The 24,081-nt window shown below is 38.7% G+C and overlaps 1 protein-coding gene across 2 annotated transcripts; it reads left to right on the top strand.

Annotated features, from left to right (window-relative positions):
- The first annotated feature begins 1,881 nt into the window (after positions 1-1,881).
- LOC128542634 (beta-1,3-galactosyltransferase 1-like) lies at positions 1,882-22,541 on the top strand. 2 transcript variants are annotated; one of them, XM_053512575.1, is made up of 4 exons: positions 1,882-1,952; positions 4,241-4,433; positions 18,924-18,978; positions 20,091-22,541. In XM_053512575.1, the coding sequence occupies exons 3-4, from the start codon at positions 18,970-18,972 to the stop codon at positions 21,204-21,206; spliced, it is 1,125 nt and encodes a 374-aa protein (XP_053368550.1). In that variant the 5' UTR covers positions 1,882-1,952; positions 4,241-4,433; positions 18,924-18,969; the 3' UTR covers positions 21,207-22,541. The 2 variants fall into 2 exon arrangements, with proteins under 2 accessions (XP_053368550.1, XP_053368549.1); XM_053512574.1 differs by lacking the exons at positions 1,882-1,952; positions 4,241-4,433 and adding an exon at positions 9,829-9,934.
- The last annotated feature ends 1,540 nt before the right edge of the window (positions 22,542-24,081 follow it).

Genomic DNA, 24,081 nt, shown 5'->3' with positions numbered 1-24,081 from the left:
AGGTCCAGACCAGCAGCTATACCCATGTGGCTTCTTCTCCAAGAAATTTAATCCCACTCAGCAGCGATACGGGGTAGGGGACCGCAAGCTGTTGGGCATAAAGTGGGCCTTGGAGGAATGGCGTCACTGGCTCCAGGGCACCAGTGAGCCATTCGTCGTCTGAACGGATCACCATCCAAAACCTCAAAGAACTTAATCCACGACAGGCACGGTGGGCATTATTCTTCGAACAATTCAACTTTTATCTGTCATACTGCCCGGGGTCGTAGAACACCAAGGCGGACGCCCTATCTCGACAACAGGAGGAAGACGTCCCCCGGGCGGAACCCGTGCCTGTCCTTCAGTGGGGTCACTCATCGCCCGTCGCCGGACACCCGGGAAACCGAAGGACCTTGCAGTTCGTGAAACGGGCGTTTTGGTAGCCCTCCATGAAGAAGGACATCGAGGAATTCGTTCAGGCGTGCCCTGTGTGCGCCAGGGCCAAGGATACCAACCGACCAACCCCCGGAGAGCTCCAACCTCTTCCCGTTCCTCGACGGCCCTGGACGCACATCGCCTTGAATTTCATCACTGGCCTGCCGGTTTCCGAAGGGAAGAACACCATCCTCACGATCGTCAACCGGTTCTCCAAGGCAGCTCACCTGGTGGCCCTCACTGGACTCCCATCAGCTAAGGACACCGCTGAGCTGATATTGGAACACGTAGTCCGCCTGCATGGGTTCCCCAAAGACATCGTCTCGGACAGAGGGCCCCAGTTCACCACCTGGTTCTGGAAGGCCTTCTGCCGTCTGATCAACTCCACCACTAGTCTGTCCTCCGGATACCACCCCCAGACTAATGGTCAGACGGAACGGACCAACCAACAACTGGAGCACTACCTGAGATGCTTCGTGTCCGATCACCAGTGCTCCTGGGCCCGCTACCTCACATAGGCTGAGCTGTCTCACAGCCTTCACGTCTCCTCGTCTACCAACTTGAGCCCATTTGAGGTATGCTATGGTTTCCAACCTCCGATGTTGACGTACCCTCGGCCCAACAGTTGGTCCGTAGGTGTCGACGGCTATGGAAGCAAGCCAACCGTGCCACCCAACGTACCAACGCCAGCTACATCAACCAACACCACCTTCGACACCCTCCGGGACAGTTGTTAAAAGCAGGTGACAAGGTCTGGCTCTCAACCAAGAATCTCCATCTCCACACAGAATCCCGGAAAGATTCATCGGCCCGTACCGCATCAATCTACAGATCAACCCTGTCACCTATCAGCTCCAGCATTTTCGCAACTAAAACCCTTCACCACTTCACCTATGGTAGCTCCTCCTCCTCCTCCCCAAATCATTGACGGCGGTCCCGTCTACATCGTGCGACGGATCCTTGATTCGCGAGGAGCGATCTTGAGTTCCAGCACGGTTCATCCTCGACCCCGAGCTCATCCGGGACTACCGTCACAGGGTATCCTCCTGCGTGATTAACCTGCCTACTCGTGTTCTTCCGCGTTTGGGTTTACCATTCACGCAACAAAGGGCTAACCGCTAAAGCTACGTCTTCTGGTCACTCCAGGTTAGTTCTTGACAACTTGGTTGTTACAGTTATTTTGATTTTGATGTATTACTTTAACGGTTATATGGTTTGTTTTGTTTGTTTAGGTTGTAAAGCACGGCTTAAATATTAAACCTAGTTACTCTAATACGGGCTCTCGAATCTCACTTCTGGGACCCCACGACAGTTCAAAAAACTAAGCGAGTGTGTATGTGTGCGTGTGTGTGAGAGTGGATAAAGTACAGTAAATGTCCAAAGTCCGAATTATTGCAAAGAGCGAGTGTGTGTGTGTGTGTGTCTGTATGTTGGGAACAATGTGTCGGTCTCATCGGCAGGTAATGAAACGATCCGGGAGCACGGCAATGGAGCAAGAGGATAGTGAAAAAGTCCGCCAAGGATAAATTCAGAAAACGGTAATCCAATTTGTCGTTTGTCTCCACTCTCTAAGGTGATGATAGCAGGACATTTGTAAAGAGTATTTATTGAAAGGACACATTTTTCCTACTTTAAGTTCATCGCACTGTGGATGATAGGATACTTTATATAAAGTGGAACTTTTTGCACTTTTTTTGTTATGTGGTGCAGTATGGAGAGCCACACCACGAGATGTTTTAATGTGTAAAAGCCCTGATGCAGGCCTTCTCAGGTGGTGAATGAAATAAGAGTTTGTGCGAGTGTTCATGATACCCACTCGGAAGACCTTTCTGTTTGTAGACAGCGTGTGATTATTAATTAAGGAACGTAAAAGAAACAAATTTCTCCATATACAGTGGTGTAAAAAACTATTTGCCCCCTTCCTGATTTCTTATTCTTTTGCATGTTTGTCACACAAAATGTTTCTGATCATCAAACACATTTAACTATTAGTCAAAGATAACACAAGTAAACACAAAATGCAGTTTTTAAATGATGGTTTTTATTATTTAGGGAGAAAAAAAATCCAAACCTACATGGCCCTGTGTGAAAAAGTAATTGCCCCCTGAACCTAATAACTGGTTGGGCCACCCTTAGCAGCAATAACTGCAATCAAGCGTTTGCGATAACCTGCAACGAGTCTTTTATGTACAGCGCTCTGGAGGAATTTTGGCCCACTCATCTTTGCAGAATTGTTGTAATTCAGCCTTATTTGAGGGTTTTCTAGCATGAACTTTTTAAGGTCATGCCACAACAATAGGATTCAGGTCAGGACTTTGACTAGGCCACTCCAAAGTCTTCATTTTGTTTTTCTTCAGCCATTCAGAGGTGGATTTGCTGGTGTGTTTTGGGTCATTGTCCTGCTGCAGCCATGCAGGCCGTTTCTGCCCAGTCTCTTTCTTATGGTGGAGTCGTGAACACTGACCTTAATTGAGGCAAGTGAGGCCTGCAGTTCTTTAGATGTTGTCCTGGGGTCTTTTGTGGCCTCTCGGATGAGTTGTCTCTGCGCTCTTGGGGTAATTTTGGTCGGCCGGCCACTCCTGGGAACTCACCACTGTTCCATGTTTTTGCCATTTGTGGATAATGGCTCTCACTGTGGTTCGCTGGAGTCCCAAAGCTATAGAAATGGCTTTATAACCTTTACCAGACTGATAGATCTCAATTACTTTTGTTTTCATTTCTTCCTGAATTTCTTTGGATCTTGGCATGATGTCTAGCTTTTGAGGTGCTTTTGGTCTACTTCTCTGTGTCAGGTAGCTCCTATTTAAGTGATTTCTTGATTGAAACAGGTGTGTCAGTAGACAGGTCTGGGGGTGACTACAGAAATTGAACTCAGGTGTGATAAACCACAGTTAAGTTATTTTTTAACAAGGGGGGGCAATCACTTTTTCACACAGGGCCATGTAGGTTTGGATTTTTTTTCTCCCTAAATAATAAAAACCATCATTTAAAAACTGCATTTTGTGTTCAATTATGTTATCTTTGACTAATAGTTAACGGTTTTTGATGAGCAGAAACATTTAAGTGTGACAATCATGCAAAAGAATAAGAAATTAGGAAGGGGGCAAATAGTTTTTCACACTACTGTATATATTATACATCCACTCACAAAAGTGAGTACACCCCTCCAAATTCAGCAAAAAAATTAATATATCTTCTCAAAGGACAATGCTAAAGTGAAACTTGGATATATTTTACAGTAAACAATGTGCAGCTTGTATGATAGTATAGATTTACTGTTCACTGCAAAAATACAATCATGTGTTTTCATTACGCTGATACAATGTATAGGGTTGACAGAAAAAAACACAGAAAAAAACCACAGACATGCTTTTCGCAGAACTAATCTATTACAGTCCTGTCAAAACCTGTACAGAGTCTTCCTTTACCATATAAGGGAGAAGATCAGACTTTGCAAAAGTATGTGCAGGGGGTGCATTCGAAGACAGGCATCTTAACATAGCTTTAGGCACAAGTATATCATTACATGAGTTTCAGCATGGCTTATAGTTTTAGTCATAACATTATTGCACCCACATGGGAAAACACATTATGGATCATCATTAGAAATGCTACTTATATTCCCTATATCCCCAACAAAATATATATAAAAGAAATAAAAAAATTAATGACTGGTTATACAGTACTGTCATTCATCTCCTCCTACTCCTCCTAGACCTATTCAAACCTGCCTCAGTCTGTACCTCCTTTTAGAAACACAATACACAAACCTCTGTTCCACACAATTTCATGTTTCTTTTTTTCTACTTATTTTATGGATGACAAGACGTTTTCATGCTGGAGTTACGCAGAGGAAATCCAGTAGATTCTCAAACAGCATAACTGGGCACAAACTCTGTGAATTGAGCAGTACTACGTATAGCCACAAGGTTCTAAAGGCTTCACAAGGACCTCAGATCCTCACCACTCATCTACCATACAAACTACCAATTCCTGCACTCCAAGACTCCAAAGCAAAGGTAACCAAAGCCTTCCTCATGTTAGCTAGTTACATTTTTTCTCTCACTGTTTTTTCTGGTCTGGCAAACCTGAAGACAAAATCTGTTTTATGTATGTCAAAAAATATTTTATTTTTAAACACTGTAGCAAATAATTAAAGTACTATAAAAAATTTAAACAACATCTTAATTCTTTTGATTGTGTAAAGCTGCTTTGTGATGATGTAAATCGTTAAAAGCGCTATACAAATAAAATTGAATTGAATTTTACTTCAGTCTTAGTATTTTGACAGCCTATTTTTAGTTGAAAAAAATGTAAATAATTAATTCACTCATCTTCTGTATATGTTCGGAATAACCCCTGAAGGGTGCTTTGCACCTGTGGACTATTATGTATGTGGACTTTGGCTGGGACTTTCACGGTGCAATTATGTCACATGGTTGTTTAGCCATAGTCATATAAATAGACTTTGGGTTTATTTTTTTCTTACATCTAATATCTAATAATACTAATATTATTACCTAGGTATTGTTAACTTGGTTGTTACAGGTATTTTGATTTTAATGTATTACTTTAACAGTTATATGGTTTGTTTTGTTTGTTTAGGTTGTAAAGCTTGGCTTAAATATTAAACTTAGTTACTCTAATACGGGCTCTCAAATCTCACTTCTGATGTTGCATAAGCCTAGCAGAACAAGAAAGGGACCCCACGACAGTTCACGAATCAGTTCAAAACAAAACCCAAAGTGTACTAAGTGAAAAAAAACACAGGTGCACCACAAAACAATATTTACAAAATATATAAAAAACTAAGCGTGTGCGTGTGTGTGTGTGTGTGTGTGTGTGTGTGTGTGTGTGTGTGAATGGATGAAGTACAGTAAATGTCCAAAGTCCGAATTATTGCAAAGAGCGAGTGTGTCTGTGTGTGTGTGTGTGTGTGTGTGTATGTTGGGAACAATGTGTCGGTCTCATCGGCAGTAATGAAACGATCCGGGAGCATGGCAATGGAGCAAGAGGATATTGAAAAAGTCCGGCAAGGATAAATTCAGAAAACGGTAATCCAATTTGTCGTTTGTCTCCACTCTCTCCCTTGTAATCACGGCACTGTTTTCTCCTCATCTCTCTCCCCTCTCGCTTCGACGCGGCAGCGCTTTAAAGGCAGTCCAGGTGACCCCCTGGAGTGTATCTCAGGAGACTTAGGGCAGGAGGCATGCTACACCCTGGTGCTTATTCATTGCAGGACACATACACCACAACAACAACAGACATTTGGAAACGCCAGTAAACCTAACCTGCATGTCTTTGGACTGCGGTAGGAAACCGGAGTACCCGGAGGCAACCCACCAAGTACGGAGAGAACATGCAGATTCCAAGCAAACGAACAGAAGCAAAAATCGAACCCCGACCCTGGAGTGCTAGCCACTACTACGCCACCCTGCTTCCTAAATTAAAATCATTTTAGTTTAATTTTTGTCATGCATAATAAGGTGATGATAGCAGGATGTTTGTTAAGAGAATTTATTGAAAGGACACATTTTTTCTACTTTAAGTTCATCGCACTGTGGATGATAGGATCCTTTATATAAAGTAGAACTTTTTGCACTTTTTTTGTTACGTGGTGCAATATGGAGAGCCACACCACGAGATGTTTTAATGTGTAAGAGCCCTGATGCAGGGCTTCTGAGGTGGTGAATGAAATAAGAGTTTGTGCGAGTGTTCATGATACCCACTCGGAAGACCTTTCTGTTTGTAGACAGCGTGTGATTATTAATTAAGGAACTTAAGAGAAACAAATTTCTCCATATATATATATTATACATCCACTCACAAAAGTGAGTACACCCCTCCAAATTCAGCAAAAAAATTAATATATCTTCTCAAAGGACAATGCTATAGTGAAACTTGGATATATTTTACAGTAAACAATGTGCAGCTTGTATGATAGTATAGATTTACTGTTCACTGCAAAAATACAATCATGTGTTTTCATTACGCTGATACAATGTATAGAGTTGACAGAAAAAACCACAGAAAAAAACCACAGACATGCTTTTCGCAGAACTAATCTATTACAGTCCTGTCAAAACCTGTACAGAGTCTTCCTTTACCATATAAGAGAGAAGATCAGACTTTGCAAAAGTATGTGCAGGGGGTGCATTCGAAGACAGGCATCTTAACATAGCTTTAGGCACAAGTATATCATTACATGAGTTTCAGCATATTTTATAGTTTTAGTCATAACATTATTGCACCCACATGGGAAAACACATTATGGATCATCATTAGAAATGCTACTTATATTCCCTATATTCCCAACAAAATATATATAAAATAAATAAAAAAATAAATGACTGGTTATACAGTACTGTCATTCATCTCCTCCTACTCCTCCTAGACCTATTCAAACCTGCCTCAGTCTGTACCTCCTTTCAGAAACACAATACACAAACCTCTGTTCCACACAATTTCATGTTTCTTTTTTCTACTTATTTTATGGATGACAAGACGTTGTCATGCTGGAGTTACGCAGAGGAAATTCACTAGAATCTCAAACAGCATAACTGGGCACAAACTCTGTGAATTGAGCAGTACTACGTATAGCCACAAGGTTCTAAAGGCTTCACAAGGACCTCAGATCCTCACCACTCATCTACCATACAAACTACTAATTCCTGCACTCCAAGACTCCAAAGCAAAGGTAACCAAAGCCTTCCTCATGTTAGCTAGTTAAATTTTTTTCTCTCACTGTTTTTTCTGGTCTGGCAAACCTGAAGACAAAATCTGTTTTATGTATGTCAAAAAAATATTTTATTTTTAAACACTGTAGCAAATAATTGAAGTACTATAAAAAATGTAAACAACATCTTAATTCTTTTGATTGTGTAAAGCTGCTTTGTGATGATGTAAATCGTTAAAAGCGCTATACAAATAAAATTGAATTGAATTTTACTTCAGTCTTAGTATTTTGACAGCCTATTTTTAGTTGAAAAAAATGTAAATAATTAATTCACTCATCTTCTGTATATGTTCGGAATAACCCCTGAAGGGTGCTTTGCACCTGTGGACTATTGTGTATGTGGACTTTGGCTGGGACTTTACACGGTGCAATTATGTCACATGGTTGTTTAGCCATAATCATATAAATAGATTTTGGGTTTATTTTTTTCTTACATCTAATATCTAATAATACTAATATTATTACCTAGGTATTGTTAACTTGGTTGTTACAGTTATTTTGATTTTGATGTATTACTTTAACAGTTATATGGTTTGTTTTGTTTGTTTAGGTTGTAAAGCTCGGCTTAAATATTAAACCTAGTTACTCTAATACGGGCTCTCAAATCTCACTTCTGATGTTGCATAAGCCTAGCGGAACAAGAAAGGGACCCCACGACAGTTCACGAATCAGTTCAAAACAAAACCCAAAGTGTACTAAGTGAAAAAAAACACAGGTGCACCACAAAACAATATTTACAAAATATATAAAAAACTAAGTGTGTGTGTGTGTGTGTGTGTGTGTAGGTGTGTGTGTGTGTGTGTGTGTGTGTGTGTGTGAATGGATGAAGTACAGTAAATGTCCAAAGTCCGAATTATTGCAAAGAGCGAGTGTGTGTGTGTGTGTGTGTGTGTGTGTGTGTGTATGTGTATGTTGGGAACGATGTGTCGGTCTCATCGGCAGTAATGAAACGATCCAGGAGCATGGCAATGGAGCAAGAGGATATTGAAAAAGTCCGGCAAGGATAAATTCAGAAAACGGTAATCCAATTTGTCGTTTGTCTCCACTCTCTCCCTTGTAATCACGGCACTGTTTTCTCCTCATCTCTCTCCCCTCTCGCTTCGACGCGGCAGCGCTTTAAAGGCAGTCCAGGTGACCCCCTGGAGAGTATCTCAGGAGACTTAGGGCAGGAGGCATGCTACACCCTGGTGCTTATGGACACATACACCACAACAACAACAGACATTTGGAAACGCCAGTAAACCTAACCTGCATGTCTTTGGACTGCGGTAGGAAACCGGAGTACCCGGAGGAAACCCACCAAGTACGGAGAGAACATGCAGATTCCAAGCAAACGAACAGAAGCAAGAATCGAACCCCGACCCTGGAGTGCTAGCCACTACTACGCCACCCTGCTTCCTAAATTAAAATCATTTTAGTTTAATTTTTGTCATGCATACTAAGGTGATGATAGCAGGATGTTTGTTAAGAGAATTTATTGAAAGGACACATTTTTTCTACTTTAAGTTCATCGCACTGTGGATGATAGGATCCTTTATATAAAGTAGAACTTTTTGCACTTTTTTTGTTACGTGGTGCAATATGGAGAGCCACACCACGAGATGTTTTAATGTGTAAGAGCCCTGATGCAGGGCTTCTGAGGTGGTGAATGAAATAAGAGTTTGTGCGAGTGTTCATGATACCCACTCTGAAGACCTTTCTGTTTGTAGACAGCGTGTGATTATTAATTAAGGAACTTAAAAGAAACAAATTTCTCCATATATATATATTATACATCCACTCACAAAAGTGAGTACACCCCTCCAAATTCAGCAAAAAAATTAATATATCTTCTCAAAGGACAATGCTATAGTGAAACTTGGATATATTTTACAGCAAACAATGTGCAGCTTGTATGATAGTATAGATTTACTGTTCACTGCAAAAATACAATCATGTGTGTTCATTACGCTGATACAATGTATAGGGTTGACAGAAAAAAACACAGAAAAAAACCACAGACATGCTTTTCGCAGAACTAATCTATTACAGTCCTGTCAAAACCTGTACAGAGTCTTCCTTTACCATATAAGGGAGAAGATCAGACTTTGCAAAAGTATGTGCAGGGGGTGCATTCGAAGACAGGCATCTTAACATAGCTTTAGGCACAAGTATATCATTACATGAGTTTCAGCATATTTTATAGTTTTAGTCATAACATTATTGCACCCACATGGGAAAACACATTATGGATCATCATTAGAAATGCTACTTATATTCCCTATATCCCCAACAAAATATATATAAAAGAAATAAAAAAATGAATGACTGGTTATACAGTACTGTCATTCATCTCCTCCTACTCCTCCTAGACCTATTCAAACCTGCCTCAGTCTGTACCTCCTTTTAGAAACACAATACACAAACCTCTGTTCCACACAATTTCATGTTTCTTTTTTTCTACTAATTTTATGGATGACAAGACGTTTTCATGCTGGAGTTACGCAGAGGAAATCCAGTAGATTCTCAAACAGCATAACTGGGCACAAACTCTGTGAATTGAGCAGTACTACGTACACAAACTCAGTCTGTTCTTCCTCTTAGAAACACAGTTCCTTTTCAAGAAACATTTCAGGTTCCTTTTTTTCTTTTTTTCAAACAGCATAACTGGGCACAAACTCAGTAAATATGAGCAGTACTACGTATAGCCACAAGGTTCTAAAGGCTTCACAAGGACCTCAGATCTTCACCACTCATCTGCCATACAAACTACTAACTCCTGCACTCCAAGACTCCAAAGCAAAGGTAACCAAAGCCTTCCTCATTTTAGTTAGTTAATTTTTTAGTTATATTTTTTCTCTTGTATAATGTTTTTTTCTAGTTTGGCAAACTTGTAGACAAAATATGTTTCATGTTTGTCACAAAATATTTAATTTTTGATCACTGTAGCAAATAATTAAATTACAATAAAAAATGCAAACAACTGATTTTAAATACGAAAAATGTTTCTGTTAATGCAGAATTGTTGGGTTCAGAATTGTTGGGCCACCCTGTAAGGGAGAGGCAAGATTGGATTATATGGTACTGTAGATAGCTGTTTTAAAAGGGGAATTGCATATGAAAAATGAATAAACACTATGATGAGCCGATTTCTAATGTACAAAGATTGTGAAAAAGGAGCATTTTTATTTGTGGTCCCACTTTGTGTTAGTGGCGTATCTGCATCTTATTTTGAAGGGATATTTAAATGTTATCATAGCGACTTAAGAGCGTGAGGGCAGTGGTCGAGAGAAGAGGAGTAAAGATCCACCAAGCAGAAGCCTTATGTGACAGTTCACATACGCCTCCCCACCCCACGGGCCGCAGTAAAATTGTCAAGCGTTGACCGGTCCGCGGTAATAAAAAGGTTGGGGACCACTGCTGTTCTGTCACTCTGTCTTCTGATAGTTTTGATCCCGATCCTGTTGTTGTAGTTAAGACCTGTCCAAATCATTATTAAAATGTAGGAGGATAGTGCTGAAATATTACAGTTTTTTCCAACTGCTAACACACAATTTTTCGAATTAGTCTGGTTTTATCAAAATACTTAACACAATTTACAAAACCACACACCCAAACTGCAAAATACCTTATATATCCTGCTAAATGAAGCACTGCAACCAAAACTACACATAGCATTATCAAAATCAAACTTTTGCATGAAATGGCACATATTTCATTCATATTACCAGATTTTTGCCTAACCAACTACGCACTTTTGGGCATAATGAAAAGCACTTTTGGAGACTTGGAAAAAAGTTTTGCTCTCTGTTTGTCAGTTTGAATAATTGTGCTGTGCATGTCATTTTAGTGTGTAAGCAATTGGAAAAAACTAACTTTGCATATAAAAAAACGTTTGGTGAGTAAAAAGTCTTGAAGCGGGGGCGTTTAAATTCAATTCCATTTAATTTTATTTGTATTGTGCTTTGGCCAATGTCGCGAAGCAGCTTTACAGAATCTAATAAAAATTAGGGACATTTTGTATAAAATGTGTGAGAAAATATGTCAAAATGATCAGATAGTCCTTGCAGGATGAGGTCACATCTAAATTCTAATTTTATTTGTCACATACACAGTCATACACAGTACGATATGCAGTGAAATGCTTATAGGACCGCCAGTGACCTTAAAAACAACAACTTATACGTAAGAAATAAATATGGATAAAGAGAAATACTAAAAAAAATAGATTTAACTAGTAAAATAAACTGTACAAATAAGGGCATAAAAATATTACAAAATATAGAAATATAGAAGAAAAAAAAGTATATACAGTATATAAAATTTAAAAGTGGCTAATGGTTTTGCAAATATGCATAAAAAGTGACTTATTAAAGTGTCTTGTGCAATGGTCCAGAATGAAAATATAAATATGTAGTGCAAGTGTGTATGAATGTGTCCATGATTGTCCATGATTGTCCAGTCAATGTTGCAGTCAAAGTTTAAAGTTTAGATGTTATTAGTCCTGTGTGGTGGTGTGGTGGTGTGATTGAGAGACCTTATCGCCTGCGGGAAGAAGCTCCTCCTCAGTCTCTCTGTGTTGGCCTTCAGGGAACGGAATCGCTTCCCAACCCGCAACAGAGAGAACAGTCCATTGTTGGGATGGCTGAGGTCCTTCACGATCTTCCTGGTCCAGCACCGCTTGCTGTAGATCGAGTGCAGGTCAGGGAGCTCGGTGCGGATGATGCGCTCAGCTGATCGCACCACCCTCTGTAGAGCTCGTCTGGCCTGCATGGTGCTGTTCTCAAACCAGTTTTTCGTCAGGATGCTCTCTATTGAGCAGGAGTAAATGTTCCTAAGCAAAAGCTGTTCACTCTCTCCACTGGGCTCCTGTTGATGTTAGGGTCTGGTAGTTTCTCTCCTGTGTTGTACTGACACTTATTTTACTTTAGTTTTAGTATTTTGACTAAAATGCACATTGGATTTAGTCACATTTGAATCGTTTAATGATTGTTAGTTACAGTCTATTTTTAGTTGAAAAAAATGTAAATAATTAATTCACTTATCTTGTATATATGTTCGGAATAACCCCTGGAGGGTGCTTTGCACCTGTGGACTATTGTATATGTGGACTTTGGCTGAGATTTCCCAGCCATGCTACACCCTGGACAGGGTGCTAATTCATTGCAGGACACAAACACACACACACGCACACATAAACACACACACTCACACACACAACAACAACAACAGACATTTGGAAACGCCAGTAAACCCAATCTGCATGTCTTTGGACTGCGGTAGGAACCGGAGTACCCGGAGGAAACCCACCAAGCACGGAGAGAGCATGCAGATTCCATGCACACATAACAGCAAGAATTGAATCGGATCCTTTATATAAAATGTAACTTTTTGCACTTTTTTTGTTACGTCGTGCAGTATGGAGAGCCACACCACGAGATGTTTTAACACTAGAAGTGCCGAGCAGCGTTATAAGTAGGTGACACTGGCGCGGTGCTTCTAGTGTTAATGTGTAAGCAGTGGTGTCAAAAGTATTCACATTCATTACTTGAGTAGAAGTATAGATACTAGGGTTTAAAAAGACTTCTTTAGAAGTTGAAGTATCAATTCAAGCTTTTTACTCAAGTAAAAGTGTAAAAGTACTGGTTTCAAAACTACTTAAAGTATAAAAGTAAAAGTAATGTGAGGGGGAAAAAAGCATTAAGGATAAAAGCTTAGGCTGTGCCACGGGCCTATTTACTGGACTAACGCCTCATAAAAAAAAAAGAAAATGTGTTGTTGTTTTGTTGTATTATTTAATGGCCATAGTGATTTGGGATACTGTATATGGCAATTGAAAAAGAATGCATTTTAGTACAATGCAAATACATTAAAGAACCATGTATGTGTACTACTGAGCATTAACATGTTTATGGAGAAGAAGATATGATAACTAGTTGCCTATAAGTATTTTAATCGTGCAAAAAGTCAAACTTCAGAGGCGTGTCATCAGTAACCTTTATTGGAATGTAAATGTACATCCAAGCTTAGCTGCAGGAATCTGTGAGGGCAACATACAAGAAAATTAGTGCACCCAGGGCAGGCTTAGTAACAATTACCCTTGTGTGGTTGTCTACAATAAACATTAGTGCTGTCAGAATGAATGATTAATCCAAGTGATTAATCAAAAATATATATCATTTCTGTTACCTTCCTGGTGTTGTTACCTTCCTCGCTGGTGCTTGGTTGTGACATCGAATCTTGAGTCTCTATCACGGACATCTTCGTCTACTTATCACAACCTTATCAACCAAAATGCTTTTTTATTCAAACGTCCTTGCTGGAGTGTGTGACGTGACGTCATGTGCAGGTGCGATGGATCGCGTACCAACCAATAGGGTGTCGGAATGGTATGTTTATACGTCTCATCCAACCACAATTAAATTCGCTCCATCCGGGGATCCGTTCTTCGTACGTCGCTAAATTAGTTAGCTGGATTTGATTGTTGTGGATTTTTCCTAATCTTGGATTGTTTCGTTCTTCGATGCGCTTCTAGCATATGTTGTCATAGCAACATATCCTAAGCTTAAACCTGCTCGGGAGCAGGTTTATTTCATGTAAACAGGATTTAGCCTGCGCTCCTGGCGGGATATGATTGGTTGAAATGGCGAGGTCACAACTGATTGGTTAAAGAGCACGACTGACTCACGTGGAAAAAGACAAGTATATGCCCCCTGCCATGGACTCCCCTAACCCACACACATAATCGCTATTAAATATTATATATGAACATAAATTCATAGGTTTATTATGATCAAATATGATATTACTATTATAATAAACCCTAGGCACGAGACAGCCGTCAAGACCATTAATATAAATTTACATTTACATTTAGGCATTTGGCATCTTGTATAATGTTTATTTTGATAAAGTTTAAGTTGATAAAATGATCTGCGGTAGCCGAAAAATTCGCCAAAAAAGGGACACTACATAATACGGTATTAAATCACCCTCATATCTGTCACTCCGCGTGTGTGTATTCATTCACAGGCTGCAGCGCGCGCGCACACACACACACACACTTTTCCCCCGAGCCCTCGGTAAACATCTAATCACCGTCCGTATGCAAATGAGTTACGACGTAGCCTAACGTAGTGTCGCGTCGGAGTTCAGCGGTCACGGAGTGAAAAGACTTGCAGCGTTTTTTCAGTTACAACAAGCACAGCGATGAGTCCACGTCCGCTGAATTCGACAGACTGAAGACAAATGACCGTTGTCTGACAGATCCCTACGTAAAGCCCCGCCCCACACTGTAGTTCATGGATGAATTTGTGTTCTTCCAAAGGGAAATAGGAAACTGTTGTTGTAGTGTGGATTGGAGAGAAGAGAGCTGTTCATTTACTTAAAAAAAAAAGAATATATATATATATATATATATATATAAACTTAATATGATCTGTTCTATAGCTCATCTGCTTTAACTTTAAAAAAAAAAAATTATTATTCATAAGACAACCTTTCAGTTTTGTAAATATTCTAGTTATAGTGTCTTAAGTCTTACTTTCGGTTAATCATTTTTGAGAATTAGACCATCCAGCTAAGATAAATGTTATGTCGCTGATTGATAAATCTGGATTAAGGATGTTTTATTTATATAATTTTTATTTTTTAGTTTCCCCCCTGAGGGATTGCCACCTTATTGTGGTCAGGGGGTTTGCGTGCCTCAGTGACCTTAAGAGCTATACCAGCAGGAGCTTAGTCTTCAAGTGGGACACCCAAGTTGGACAGGCCTGAAGGTAGAGGCCACTTCAACAGGCTTTGGACGCAGCTAACAACACAATTCAGCAAGGACAATACTGTTACTATAAGCACAGGGGAAATAACAGTGCTCGAACATGAAGTGTACACATGTCAGACTGATGTATATACAGTATATATTAGGGGGCGTAGATTTAGGGTGGACGGAGGGGATGTGTCCCAACCAATATCCTCCGACCATTGAAATGTCCCCACCAATAATTTAACTTAAAAAAAAAAATAAAATCATGCTGTCAGCATTAACCTAGACACGCAGAAAGGGATAAATCACGTTCTCTCCGTGAGTCCTCCCGCCCCCAAAAAACATATGAACATTTTTATTGGCTGTGCCTTTCCCTGCTATTATGTGAGAGGCTATGGCTGCGTTTAGATACAAGCAGCGCCAATTGCAGTTTTTTTTTTCTTTCCCCGTGCAAGGGGTGTGTTGGATTGCATACATGTGAGGATGGCGGCAGCAAAAAAAAAAAAAAAAAAGCTGGATATAAGGACATTTTTTTCAAAGAAAAGTGTAAGTCACTTCAAGTTCGCTAGTGAATCCATCAAAGTAACGACAACAGTTAACGTTAATGCTAGTTTTTTTTTTTTTAACCACTTTGACGCACATTCATTATAGCAGGGCAGGCTATAGTCTGTGAATTAAAACTAACGGCAGATTAAACAGCTAAATGTAAAAGTAAAAATATGATCCCTGTCAGTTCTCCTAATCTAATGACAACTATTTCTCAGAAATCAGTCTTGTGAAAGAAATTGATATGCTACATACTAATATTGCCATGGCTAGAATTTTGTTGACAATTTACCAATAGACAATCCACTTCGCACAAATAGTTTTTAAAATGCATTCACAAACATTAATGATTTGATTCGAGATTTGCACACTAAGACTCAGAAAAGTGAAATAAAATGATTGCTGTTTAAATGGCTTTATGGCTTCTTCATATACAGTAGAAGCAATAGGCATTAAGCTGTTGTGTGGTACCTAACAGTAGTTCATGTTTAGATGTAATCTACTTTTATATATGCTGATGTTTGAGATGTTTCATTTGCACTATTTGCACAAATATTCTTTTATGAACATGAAGTGCTTCGGGCTTTTTATAATAATAATCATCATGTTTTTAGCTGTTTGTGTCCAGCATTGCATACTTATTTAATCCATTACTTGACCACGGCTGGAAATAATAGCTGGAATGCAATTGTGAATTTATGACTGAAATAAAGCTGTTCGTCGCAGCTCGTACTTTCATTTTACAAAAGGCAGCGTTTTTATCAAAAGGCTAATAAACGCGTGTTGTACAGTATATACAACACGAGAGCAAACTCAGTTACTGTAATCCCTCTTCTCACCTTTGCTGTACTGTAGGTCTGAAGTTATCAACCCAGTTTCGCGGATAGGGGAATTGGCAGAATTGAGGAGTTTAAAACAAATTAACAAGACCGAGCAGATGCTCTGCCTAAAATGTATTTCGCCAGCAAAACATAAAATAAATAGAAATAAAATGTTTAATGGTTAACCAATCAAATTATGTTTTTATGTTTGTATGTGTATGTGTGTTTGTATGTGAATATATTATATGTTTGTGCGCGCGTCTCATATGTGATATTTATATGAAATGCAATTCTTGATAATTATTGATCAGTGTATGTTGATAGGTTGATAAGTTTATGTTGTCAAAGTATGTAAAGTGCAAAGTATAAAAGAAAATGTCTTCTTCTTTGTCTTTCGGCTGTTCCCTTTCAGGGGACACCCCAGCGAATCATCTGCCTCCATCTAACCCTATCCTCTGCATCCTCTTCTCTAACACCAACTAACTTCATGTCCTCTCTCACTGCATCCATGAATCTCCTCTTTGGTCTTCCTCTAGATCTGCCTGGCAGTTCCAACCTCAGGATCCTTCTACCGATATAATGGGAATTATATTTGTGATTCGCATCATTGATTTGGCGAATGTTTTACGTCGGATGCCCTTCCTGACACAACCTTCTGCATTAAAAACACTGGATTGCGCCCCAATCTCCCCCCCCAAGTGGTTGCATTTATATACGCAAAATGTATTACACTTAAACATTACACATTAAAACAAGGAAAGTACAGTAGACGTGCTAAACTTCAGTTTATTGTGATGCGGACAAAAGGTCTACAACTTGAATTGCACTCAAAGTAACAAATCCAACTATGAAGTCTGATTTAACTGGTGCCATTATAATATATTAAATTTATATAAATAATAGTGGGCTGGTAGGCACGTTATTTTTTATATAACTTAAACGGCTAAATTAAGTTAAATATACACAATACATATAATAATTATAATAATTGCGTTTGCTTTACATTTTTTTTCTTTTACCAAATGAAAATTTCCTTTGTACTTTACATATAAATTATAAATATGATTTGCAAATTTACAAGCAGTTGACACACATTTAAGGACCCTACTTGAATGTGTGTCAAGGTGTGTCAAGGACCCTCCTTCCTACCCTCCTTCCTACTAAAAAAAAAGAAGACATTTCTTTAAAAAAAAAATTCTTTCATTTTGGTGAAGCTGCTTTGAGACAATGACCATAGTTAAAAGCGCAATATATATTTTTTAAATTGAATTGATTTGAATACCTGTATATATTTGTGGGAGATTGCTTTTTCTTTTCATTTTCCACCACTTTTTTGTTTAAGAAACAAAACTTTTGTGTAAAAAAAAGTTTTACTTTAAGGTGAGCCATGAACACTCTTCTTTTCTTAGTGGACCTTGTGCATGGCTTGTACAGAATGTGTACAAAATGGACATGTGCACAGGGGCATGATTTTGCAATGTGCACGAAACACAGAGAGCAAATGTTTAGTCAAAAATACTGTTCATCTGCTTATGTGAAAAACTGATAATTTCATACTAGAAAAACATATAAATTGTTTGTAGCTTGACTTCACTGGGTTAACGGGAGTTTGAACAAAACTTGACCTTTCTCCAGTTTCAGTATTTGCAGATAATTTTCTGCTGGATTACTCTTACATTACATTATTGTAAAGTTTCTCTAAAGTTGTGTAGTAGAAAATGCGAGTTGCTTGGTCTGTCCGCTGTGTTTGGGTAAGCTTTTCTGGCGCCAGGAGAAACTCAGTCAAACACACACACACACGTTTTCTGTCAGAAAGGTCTCTATTTATTAACAGCAAAAGATAGGGTTTTTATATGTTTGACCAAACGCCTGTGCCATAGACATATGTTACTACAAAGAACATGAACTATTTTAAAGTTCCGGTTGAGATCCTGAAGAACCAAACAGAGGAAGATAGAGAGGTGTCCGTCCAGAGACATATCACAAGATGTTGGCTCGAGTTAGGGGGAGAGGGGGAAGGAGACAGAGGGAGATAGAGAGAGAGGGAAAGAGCGTTCACACCTTAAAGAGCAGATGCAAGAGGAGACAGGAAGATAACAGCAGGAAAGATTTAATACGTTAATATCAGATCTATAAGGAAGAGAGCGAAAGAGTATAAATAACTCCTTTATATATAAAATAATTCTAACCATTATACAATACAGCATTTTTAATCTAATTACACATCTGTAGAGGTGATGGTTAAGGACAATGCTCAAGGGCCCAAGAGGGGCAACTTGGTGATGGGGCTTGATCCTGGGACCTTCCGGACCATAGTCCAATGCCTTACTCACTGAGCTACCCCTGCTCTACCCTTGTACTAGCCTTCGAATAGTCTATGTATGCATCTTTTGTATGCAAAGACCATTTTTCATTTTCCTCTTTTCTAATGCTGCAAAGAACAAACTAAAAAGCCCTGAATTGTCGGCCTGTAGAGCCATTGTGTTTTTTAAAACACTGCTTTGCGTCGAAGTTGGGTATATCTGTTCATTATAGTCTTAAGAGTAATAATGGGTGGGATATAAGTTATTGTTGGGCGTTTCTGGCGATCTCTGTATGATCTAACACGGTACAAATACAAAGTGAAAATAAATATTTACTTTTGCTCCTTTATATACTTTTACAGTAAGCGAACTGATGGACGAGCAGTGCAAGAAACATTGACAACAGAAATGATGAAGGTAAGATTAAAATACCCATTGAAGGAACAGTATGAAGCCAACAGGAGTGAGCCATGTAGCATGGGGCGTAAAGACTGCATTACCCAGCAAAACATGTTGTGCTTTTACATACTAGTGGTAAGGATCTTCTTATCCACTGATTAACCACAACATTAAAATCAGCTCCTAATATAGTGTACAGTAGGTCCCATATGTGCCACCAAATCAGACCTGACCCACTAAGGCATGCACTCCACAAGATCTCTGAAGAGCTGTGTACCTGGCACCATGATGATTTTTTTAAAATAATGAGGCGTAAGTGGTGCCTTCATGGATCCGAGATTAAGATCTGTGAAATTCAAGTTAAAGAAAAGTCAAGTGAACACCTTAAACTCTTTGTCTTGCTCCGGAAACCGATCCTGATGTTTTGTGTGGCAGGGCACATTATACACTGAAAACTTGGATTGCGAAAAACTTGTTTTGTGAGAATTTTGCAACAGGAGCAATAAAAAAAAATTTTTTAACTTGATAAACGAGCGAGGTCTTGAAATATGAATACTTTAGTAGTATTATCTTTGAGCCTTGAGCCCCAATGACTCTGTTGATTGTTCAGCAGTTTTCCCTCTTTGGACCCCTTTTGGTTCTACTGTGTACTGGAAACAGCCCCCAAGACTTGCTATTTTATAAATGCTCTCATTAAGTTGTCCAGCTGTCACAATTTTGCCCTTATCAAAGTTGTTCAGATACTTACACCTGCCCATCTTTACAGCTTCCAACATATCAGTTTTAAGAACTTACCGTTTACTTTCTGCCTTATACATTCTACTCATTGACAAGTGCCACTGTAAAAAGCTAATCAATGTTATTCACCTCATCTGTCAGTTAATGTAATGGCTGATCAATGTACATCATTAAAATAAACCAACTACATGTTCCATGAGGAACTACATCAACAGTTTCATTGAACATCAGTACAGCTGTAACAGTAACACATCAACTGAGATTTAGCATTAGACCATAATTATTGAATAATGAGCTAGTGTCTGAGATTGTTATCATAGTCATATGTACACTTTATGAACTCTGTTAAAGGCTTAAATTAAACAATCATTTTAATCTATTAATGTTTTCAGATGTTCAGAAGTTCTAGATGTCGGTATTCTCGTCGTCAAGTTGGCTTCCTCACACTTCTTACATCGGCTGCGTTAATCTTGTACTATGTGAACTCAACAGAAGTATCAGATATTTGGACTGAGATAGATTGGATGATGAAAATTACATTCACCACAGAGACAGCAGCTTCAAATGGCTACCTCATCGCATCTGCGCTACAAGGTAAACAATGTCAACCTGAAACTACATACCTTGTGGCATATCCCTGTAAATATCATTACATTTTAAATGAATCAGAGAGGTGTCAGAATGAGAAGCCCTTCTTGGTCTTGATGGTACCTGTGGCACCAAACAACAGGGAGTCTCGGGATGCAGTCCGTACCACCTGGGGATCTGAGAAGATGGTTATGGACAAAGTGGTGAGCCTTTTCTTTCTGCTTGGTCAGCCTGGACATGAAGGGAGAGAGGAGATGCAGCAGAAGATCTTGCAGGAGAGTGAGGAACACCATGACATCATTCAAAGTGATTTCCTGGACAGTTATAAAAATCTTACTATCAAAACTATGGTGATTATGGAATGGCTGGCAACTTACTGCCAAAATGCCGCCTATGCCATGAAGATTGACTCTGATATGTTCCTAAATGTGAACAGTTTAATAAACATGCTTCTCCGGGCACCAAGGAAGAACTATATGACGGGGCTTGTGGCCAAAAGGGCTGCTGTTTCCAGAGACCCCAGCTCTAAATGGTATCTGCCAAAAGATGTGTTTCCTGCTGATTTTTATCCACCTTATGCACTGGGATTGGGCTATGTGATCTCCCTGGACCTTTCAAACAAACTGATTGAAGGAGCAAAGCATGTCAAAGCTGTCTATATTGAAGATGTATTTTTAGGAATGTGCATGTGGTATCTTGGTATACCTTTTACAACTCAGACTGATTATAGCCTCTTCAATGGCTTCTCTGTTTCTTACAGCCGGTGTCGCTACTCAAAACTCATTGTTGCAACTACACAAAGCCTACAGGATCAAGTTAACTTTTGGAAAGAACTTAAGAAACCAGGACCACATTGTCAACCTTGGATGAGGGCCATAAATTATTTATGGAGTCTGTATATACAAATTAAGGATCAATAAAGCATAGAAACCTGTGTGCTGAACAGCCACCTTAGTCTAAAGTAGTTACACGCAACATCTAAAGGGTTTGTGTCAGACAGGGAGTAATTGATGCTTTTGCCACCGGACTTGTAGTCCTTTGCCTTTTTAAATTCTGCAATTCAAAAAGAGATTATAACATCATACTTTTGAGATTGTGCACGTGAGAAAAAAAAACTGATGCAGAGAAATGAATATGCAAAGTTTTATGATGTTTATTTTTGTGTTTGCTGAGTGTTAATTTGCACATGCAAAAAAAATTAATGCCTTCACAATGAAGAAAACCAATACATGTACTGTAAAACTGGTTGTGTCAAAAGGTCTGCTATAAAGAGGACTTTTTTAAAAACTTGACTGCTGACCATTACACTGCAGTTTATGCTTTTTGTTATGTAATTTGCGGCTACATGCTGGGACTTATCTATAATCGGGTCCATACATTTTGAAACGGAAATATATATTTTTGGCCTTTAACTTCTGTACACCAGTGTACCGGTGGCTAAAACGCTTTAGTCCAACTTACGTGGCGTAATAACATTCTAATGCTATTTGCTATTGGTGGCTAAAACTAGCTCGCCTAACTTTGCCTAATGGTAACACCGCCTCTGTTTAGATTAGCAATATGTTTAAAGATTAGTGATGTGTCGTTTATGAACGATTCATTCTTTTTGAACGAATCTTTTGACATGACTCAGATGAACGAGTACTCTTGGAGAGTGATTAGTTCATTCTCTATTGGGCGCGCATGCACAAAGCATAGACGTTCCACATAGACGTTTCTAAAAATGAGATTAGGGTGGAGAAGCAAAATGTCTGGGATAGATGTGAGGTGTGTGTATGAGTGCAAAAATAGTCTTGAGGTATGGATGCAGAGAGATTTATCAGTTTTTGGTAGAGTTTATACAACTAAAATGGAAAGTCTGTCTAGATGCATCTATCCGGCATCTTGCCTTTCTATTTTTAATAGAGCCATTATCAACCAAATCAATTTCAACTTCATATGACAAAAACATGTGCATTATATCAGGAAATCAAAACTTGTACAAGATTATGAAAATGGACGATTACAATATTTTGACTTTAGCGCTCCAATGCAATGGCTGGGAGTACTTTGTTTTGCACAGCACTGTGTAATAGCGTGAACAGCACATTCACACGAGAACCACATCCAATTTAGCCTAAGCATGAACAAGCACACATTCAACAGGTCACACCTTAACTTACACAACATGGCCGAAACCACTAACCCAAACACCCTTCCCCAACAGGATCAACACATTGAAAACCCCCCACAATGCATGATAGCCGTCAGCCGCCGCCCTGCCCACGCCACAATATGGAACAATAGATTTATTCTATTAAGATATAAATCTTTGTGCATTTTTGATTGGCTTGAAAAAGGTGTTTGGTCAGTTCATCACTTGATGAATGAGGACGGGAGCTGAATACCAGCTAAAAACTAAACCTTATTTTTCAGTCTTTAAAAAAGATTTTATTTGCAATTATGTTTCATTATTGGAACGTATAAAAGGTAAAAAGGCCAAAGGTTTGCTGGAATAATAAGAGACTTTGGTTTATTTGAAGAAGAATAAAGAGGCCCTTTTGCGATTGTATTCACTTATCTATTTTGCTTATTTATTTATTCTTTATTTTATATATATATATATAATTTCCTTGAGTGCTTTTTCGATACTTATTTTTCTGTGTAATTAATGTGTGCGTTGTTTTTTGATCAATGTTTACATAAACTTTATGAAACTTTATGTATATATTGTTCTATATTTTTGTTTAAAAAAAAAAAAAAACCTTTGAGCCTGAGTCGTTCGTTCTTTTGTCACGTGACTCCCATAGACACTATGCAATGCAGTACACAGGAAACAGAATTGAACGGTTCTCAACAAATCTTCAAGTCTCAAGTCGTTCGTTCCTTTGTCACATGACTCCCATAGACGCTATGCGGTGCAATAGATTTAAAATAACAAACTTCTCAGATAAGACAAGAGATATAAAGATATGAGAGGTGAGCTACTTATTCTGTTTATTATAATATGTCCTTAGCATATTAGCATTACAATCTTAGCATTGTAATATTTTCATTACTTAAACTATAGTCAAAATTTGTGTATGTAGAGATATCGGGGCTCTTTTTATTAATAATGCAACATTTTATTTTATTTCTGATCAAAAGAATGAAATGAACTAAATGATTCAAAAAAGATTCGTTCAATTTGATGACGAGATTCAAAGAACCGAGTCACTAAAATGATTCAAACTTCCCATCACTAGTAAAGATTCTCAGTCATCCAATAATCCTTACATTAGCAGCAGTAAATATGTACACCAATTCTTTAAAAAGCTGGCATATGTCAGTGTGAGAAAGTATTGATACATAAATAAGATAAAATATTAGCAATTACAATTTTTAACTTTCTGTATACATTATAATGAATAGGCAAGAATTTTTGTAAACCAGTAACTTTTGCTTGCTACCAAAATTAGGGTGTAATAGGTGTTTAACATTTAAAAGTGTTATTAGAGTTATTTTAGTGTGTGTGTGTGTGTGTGTGTGTGTAAATCAGTAGCCAATTTTGTTACCATTCACACATGTAGTTTGGTGACTATACCGACAAACTCCTGTATCGTGTGAATGTTGTTGATTGGAGGTCCTGCCACGGTTGAACAAGCTAGGAATAAATACAATGGTCACTAATGGCCTCCACGGTTCTTAGTTGACCTACAGAGGCTCCTAGATGGATATTACTTATGCTGTGTAGGGTTGTGCGGGGCCTGGAGTCTATCCCAGGAAGCTCAGGACACAAGGCTGGGGATTTAGACTCGGTTTCCCATTTGTCATTCT

Source organism: Clarias gariepinus, chromosome 15 (assembly GCF_024256425.1).
Source record: "Clarias gariepinus isolate MV-2021 ecotype Netherlands chromosome 15, CGAR_prim_01v2, whole genome shotgun sequence".
In the NCBI taxonomy this organism is placed as follows: Eukaryota; Metazoa; Chordata; class Actinopteri; order Siluriformes; family Clariidae; genus Clarias; species Clarias gariepinus.
This window is presented reverse-complemented; position numbering and strand designations above follow the sequence as displayed.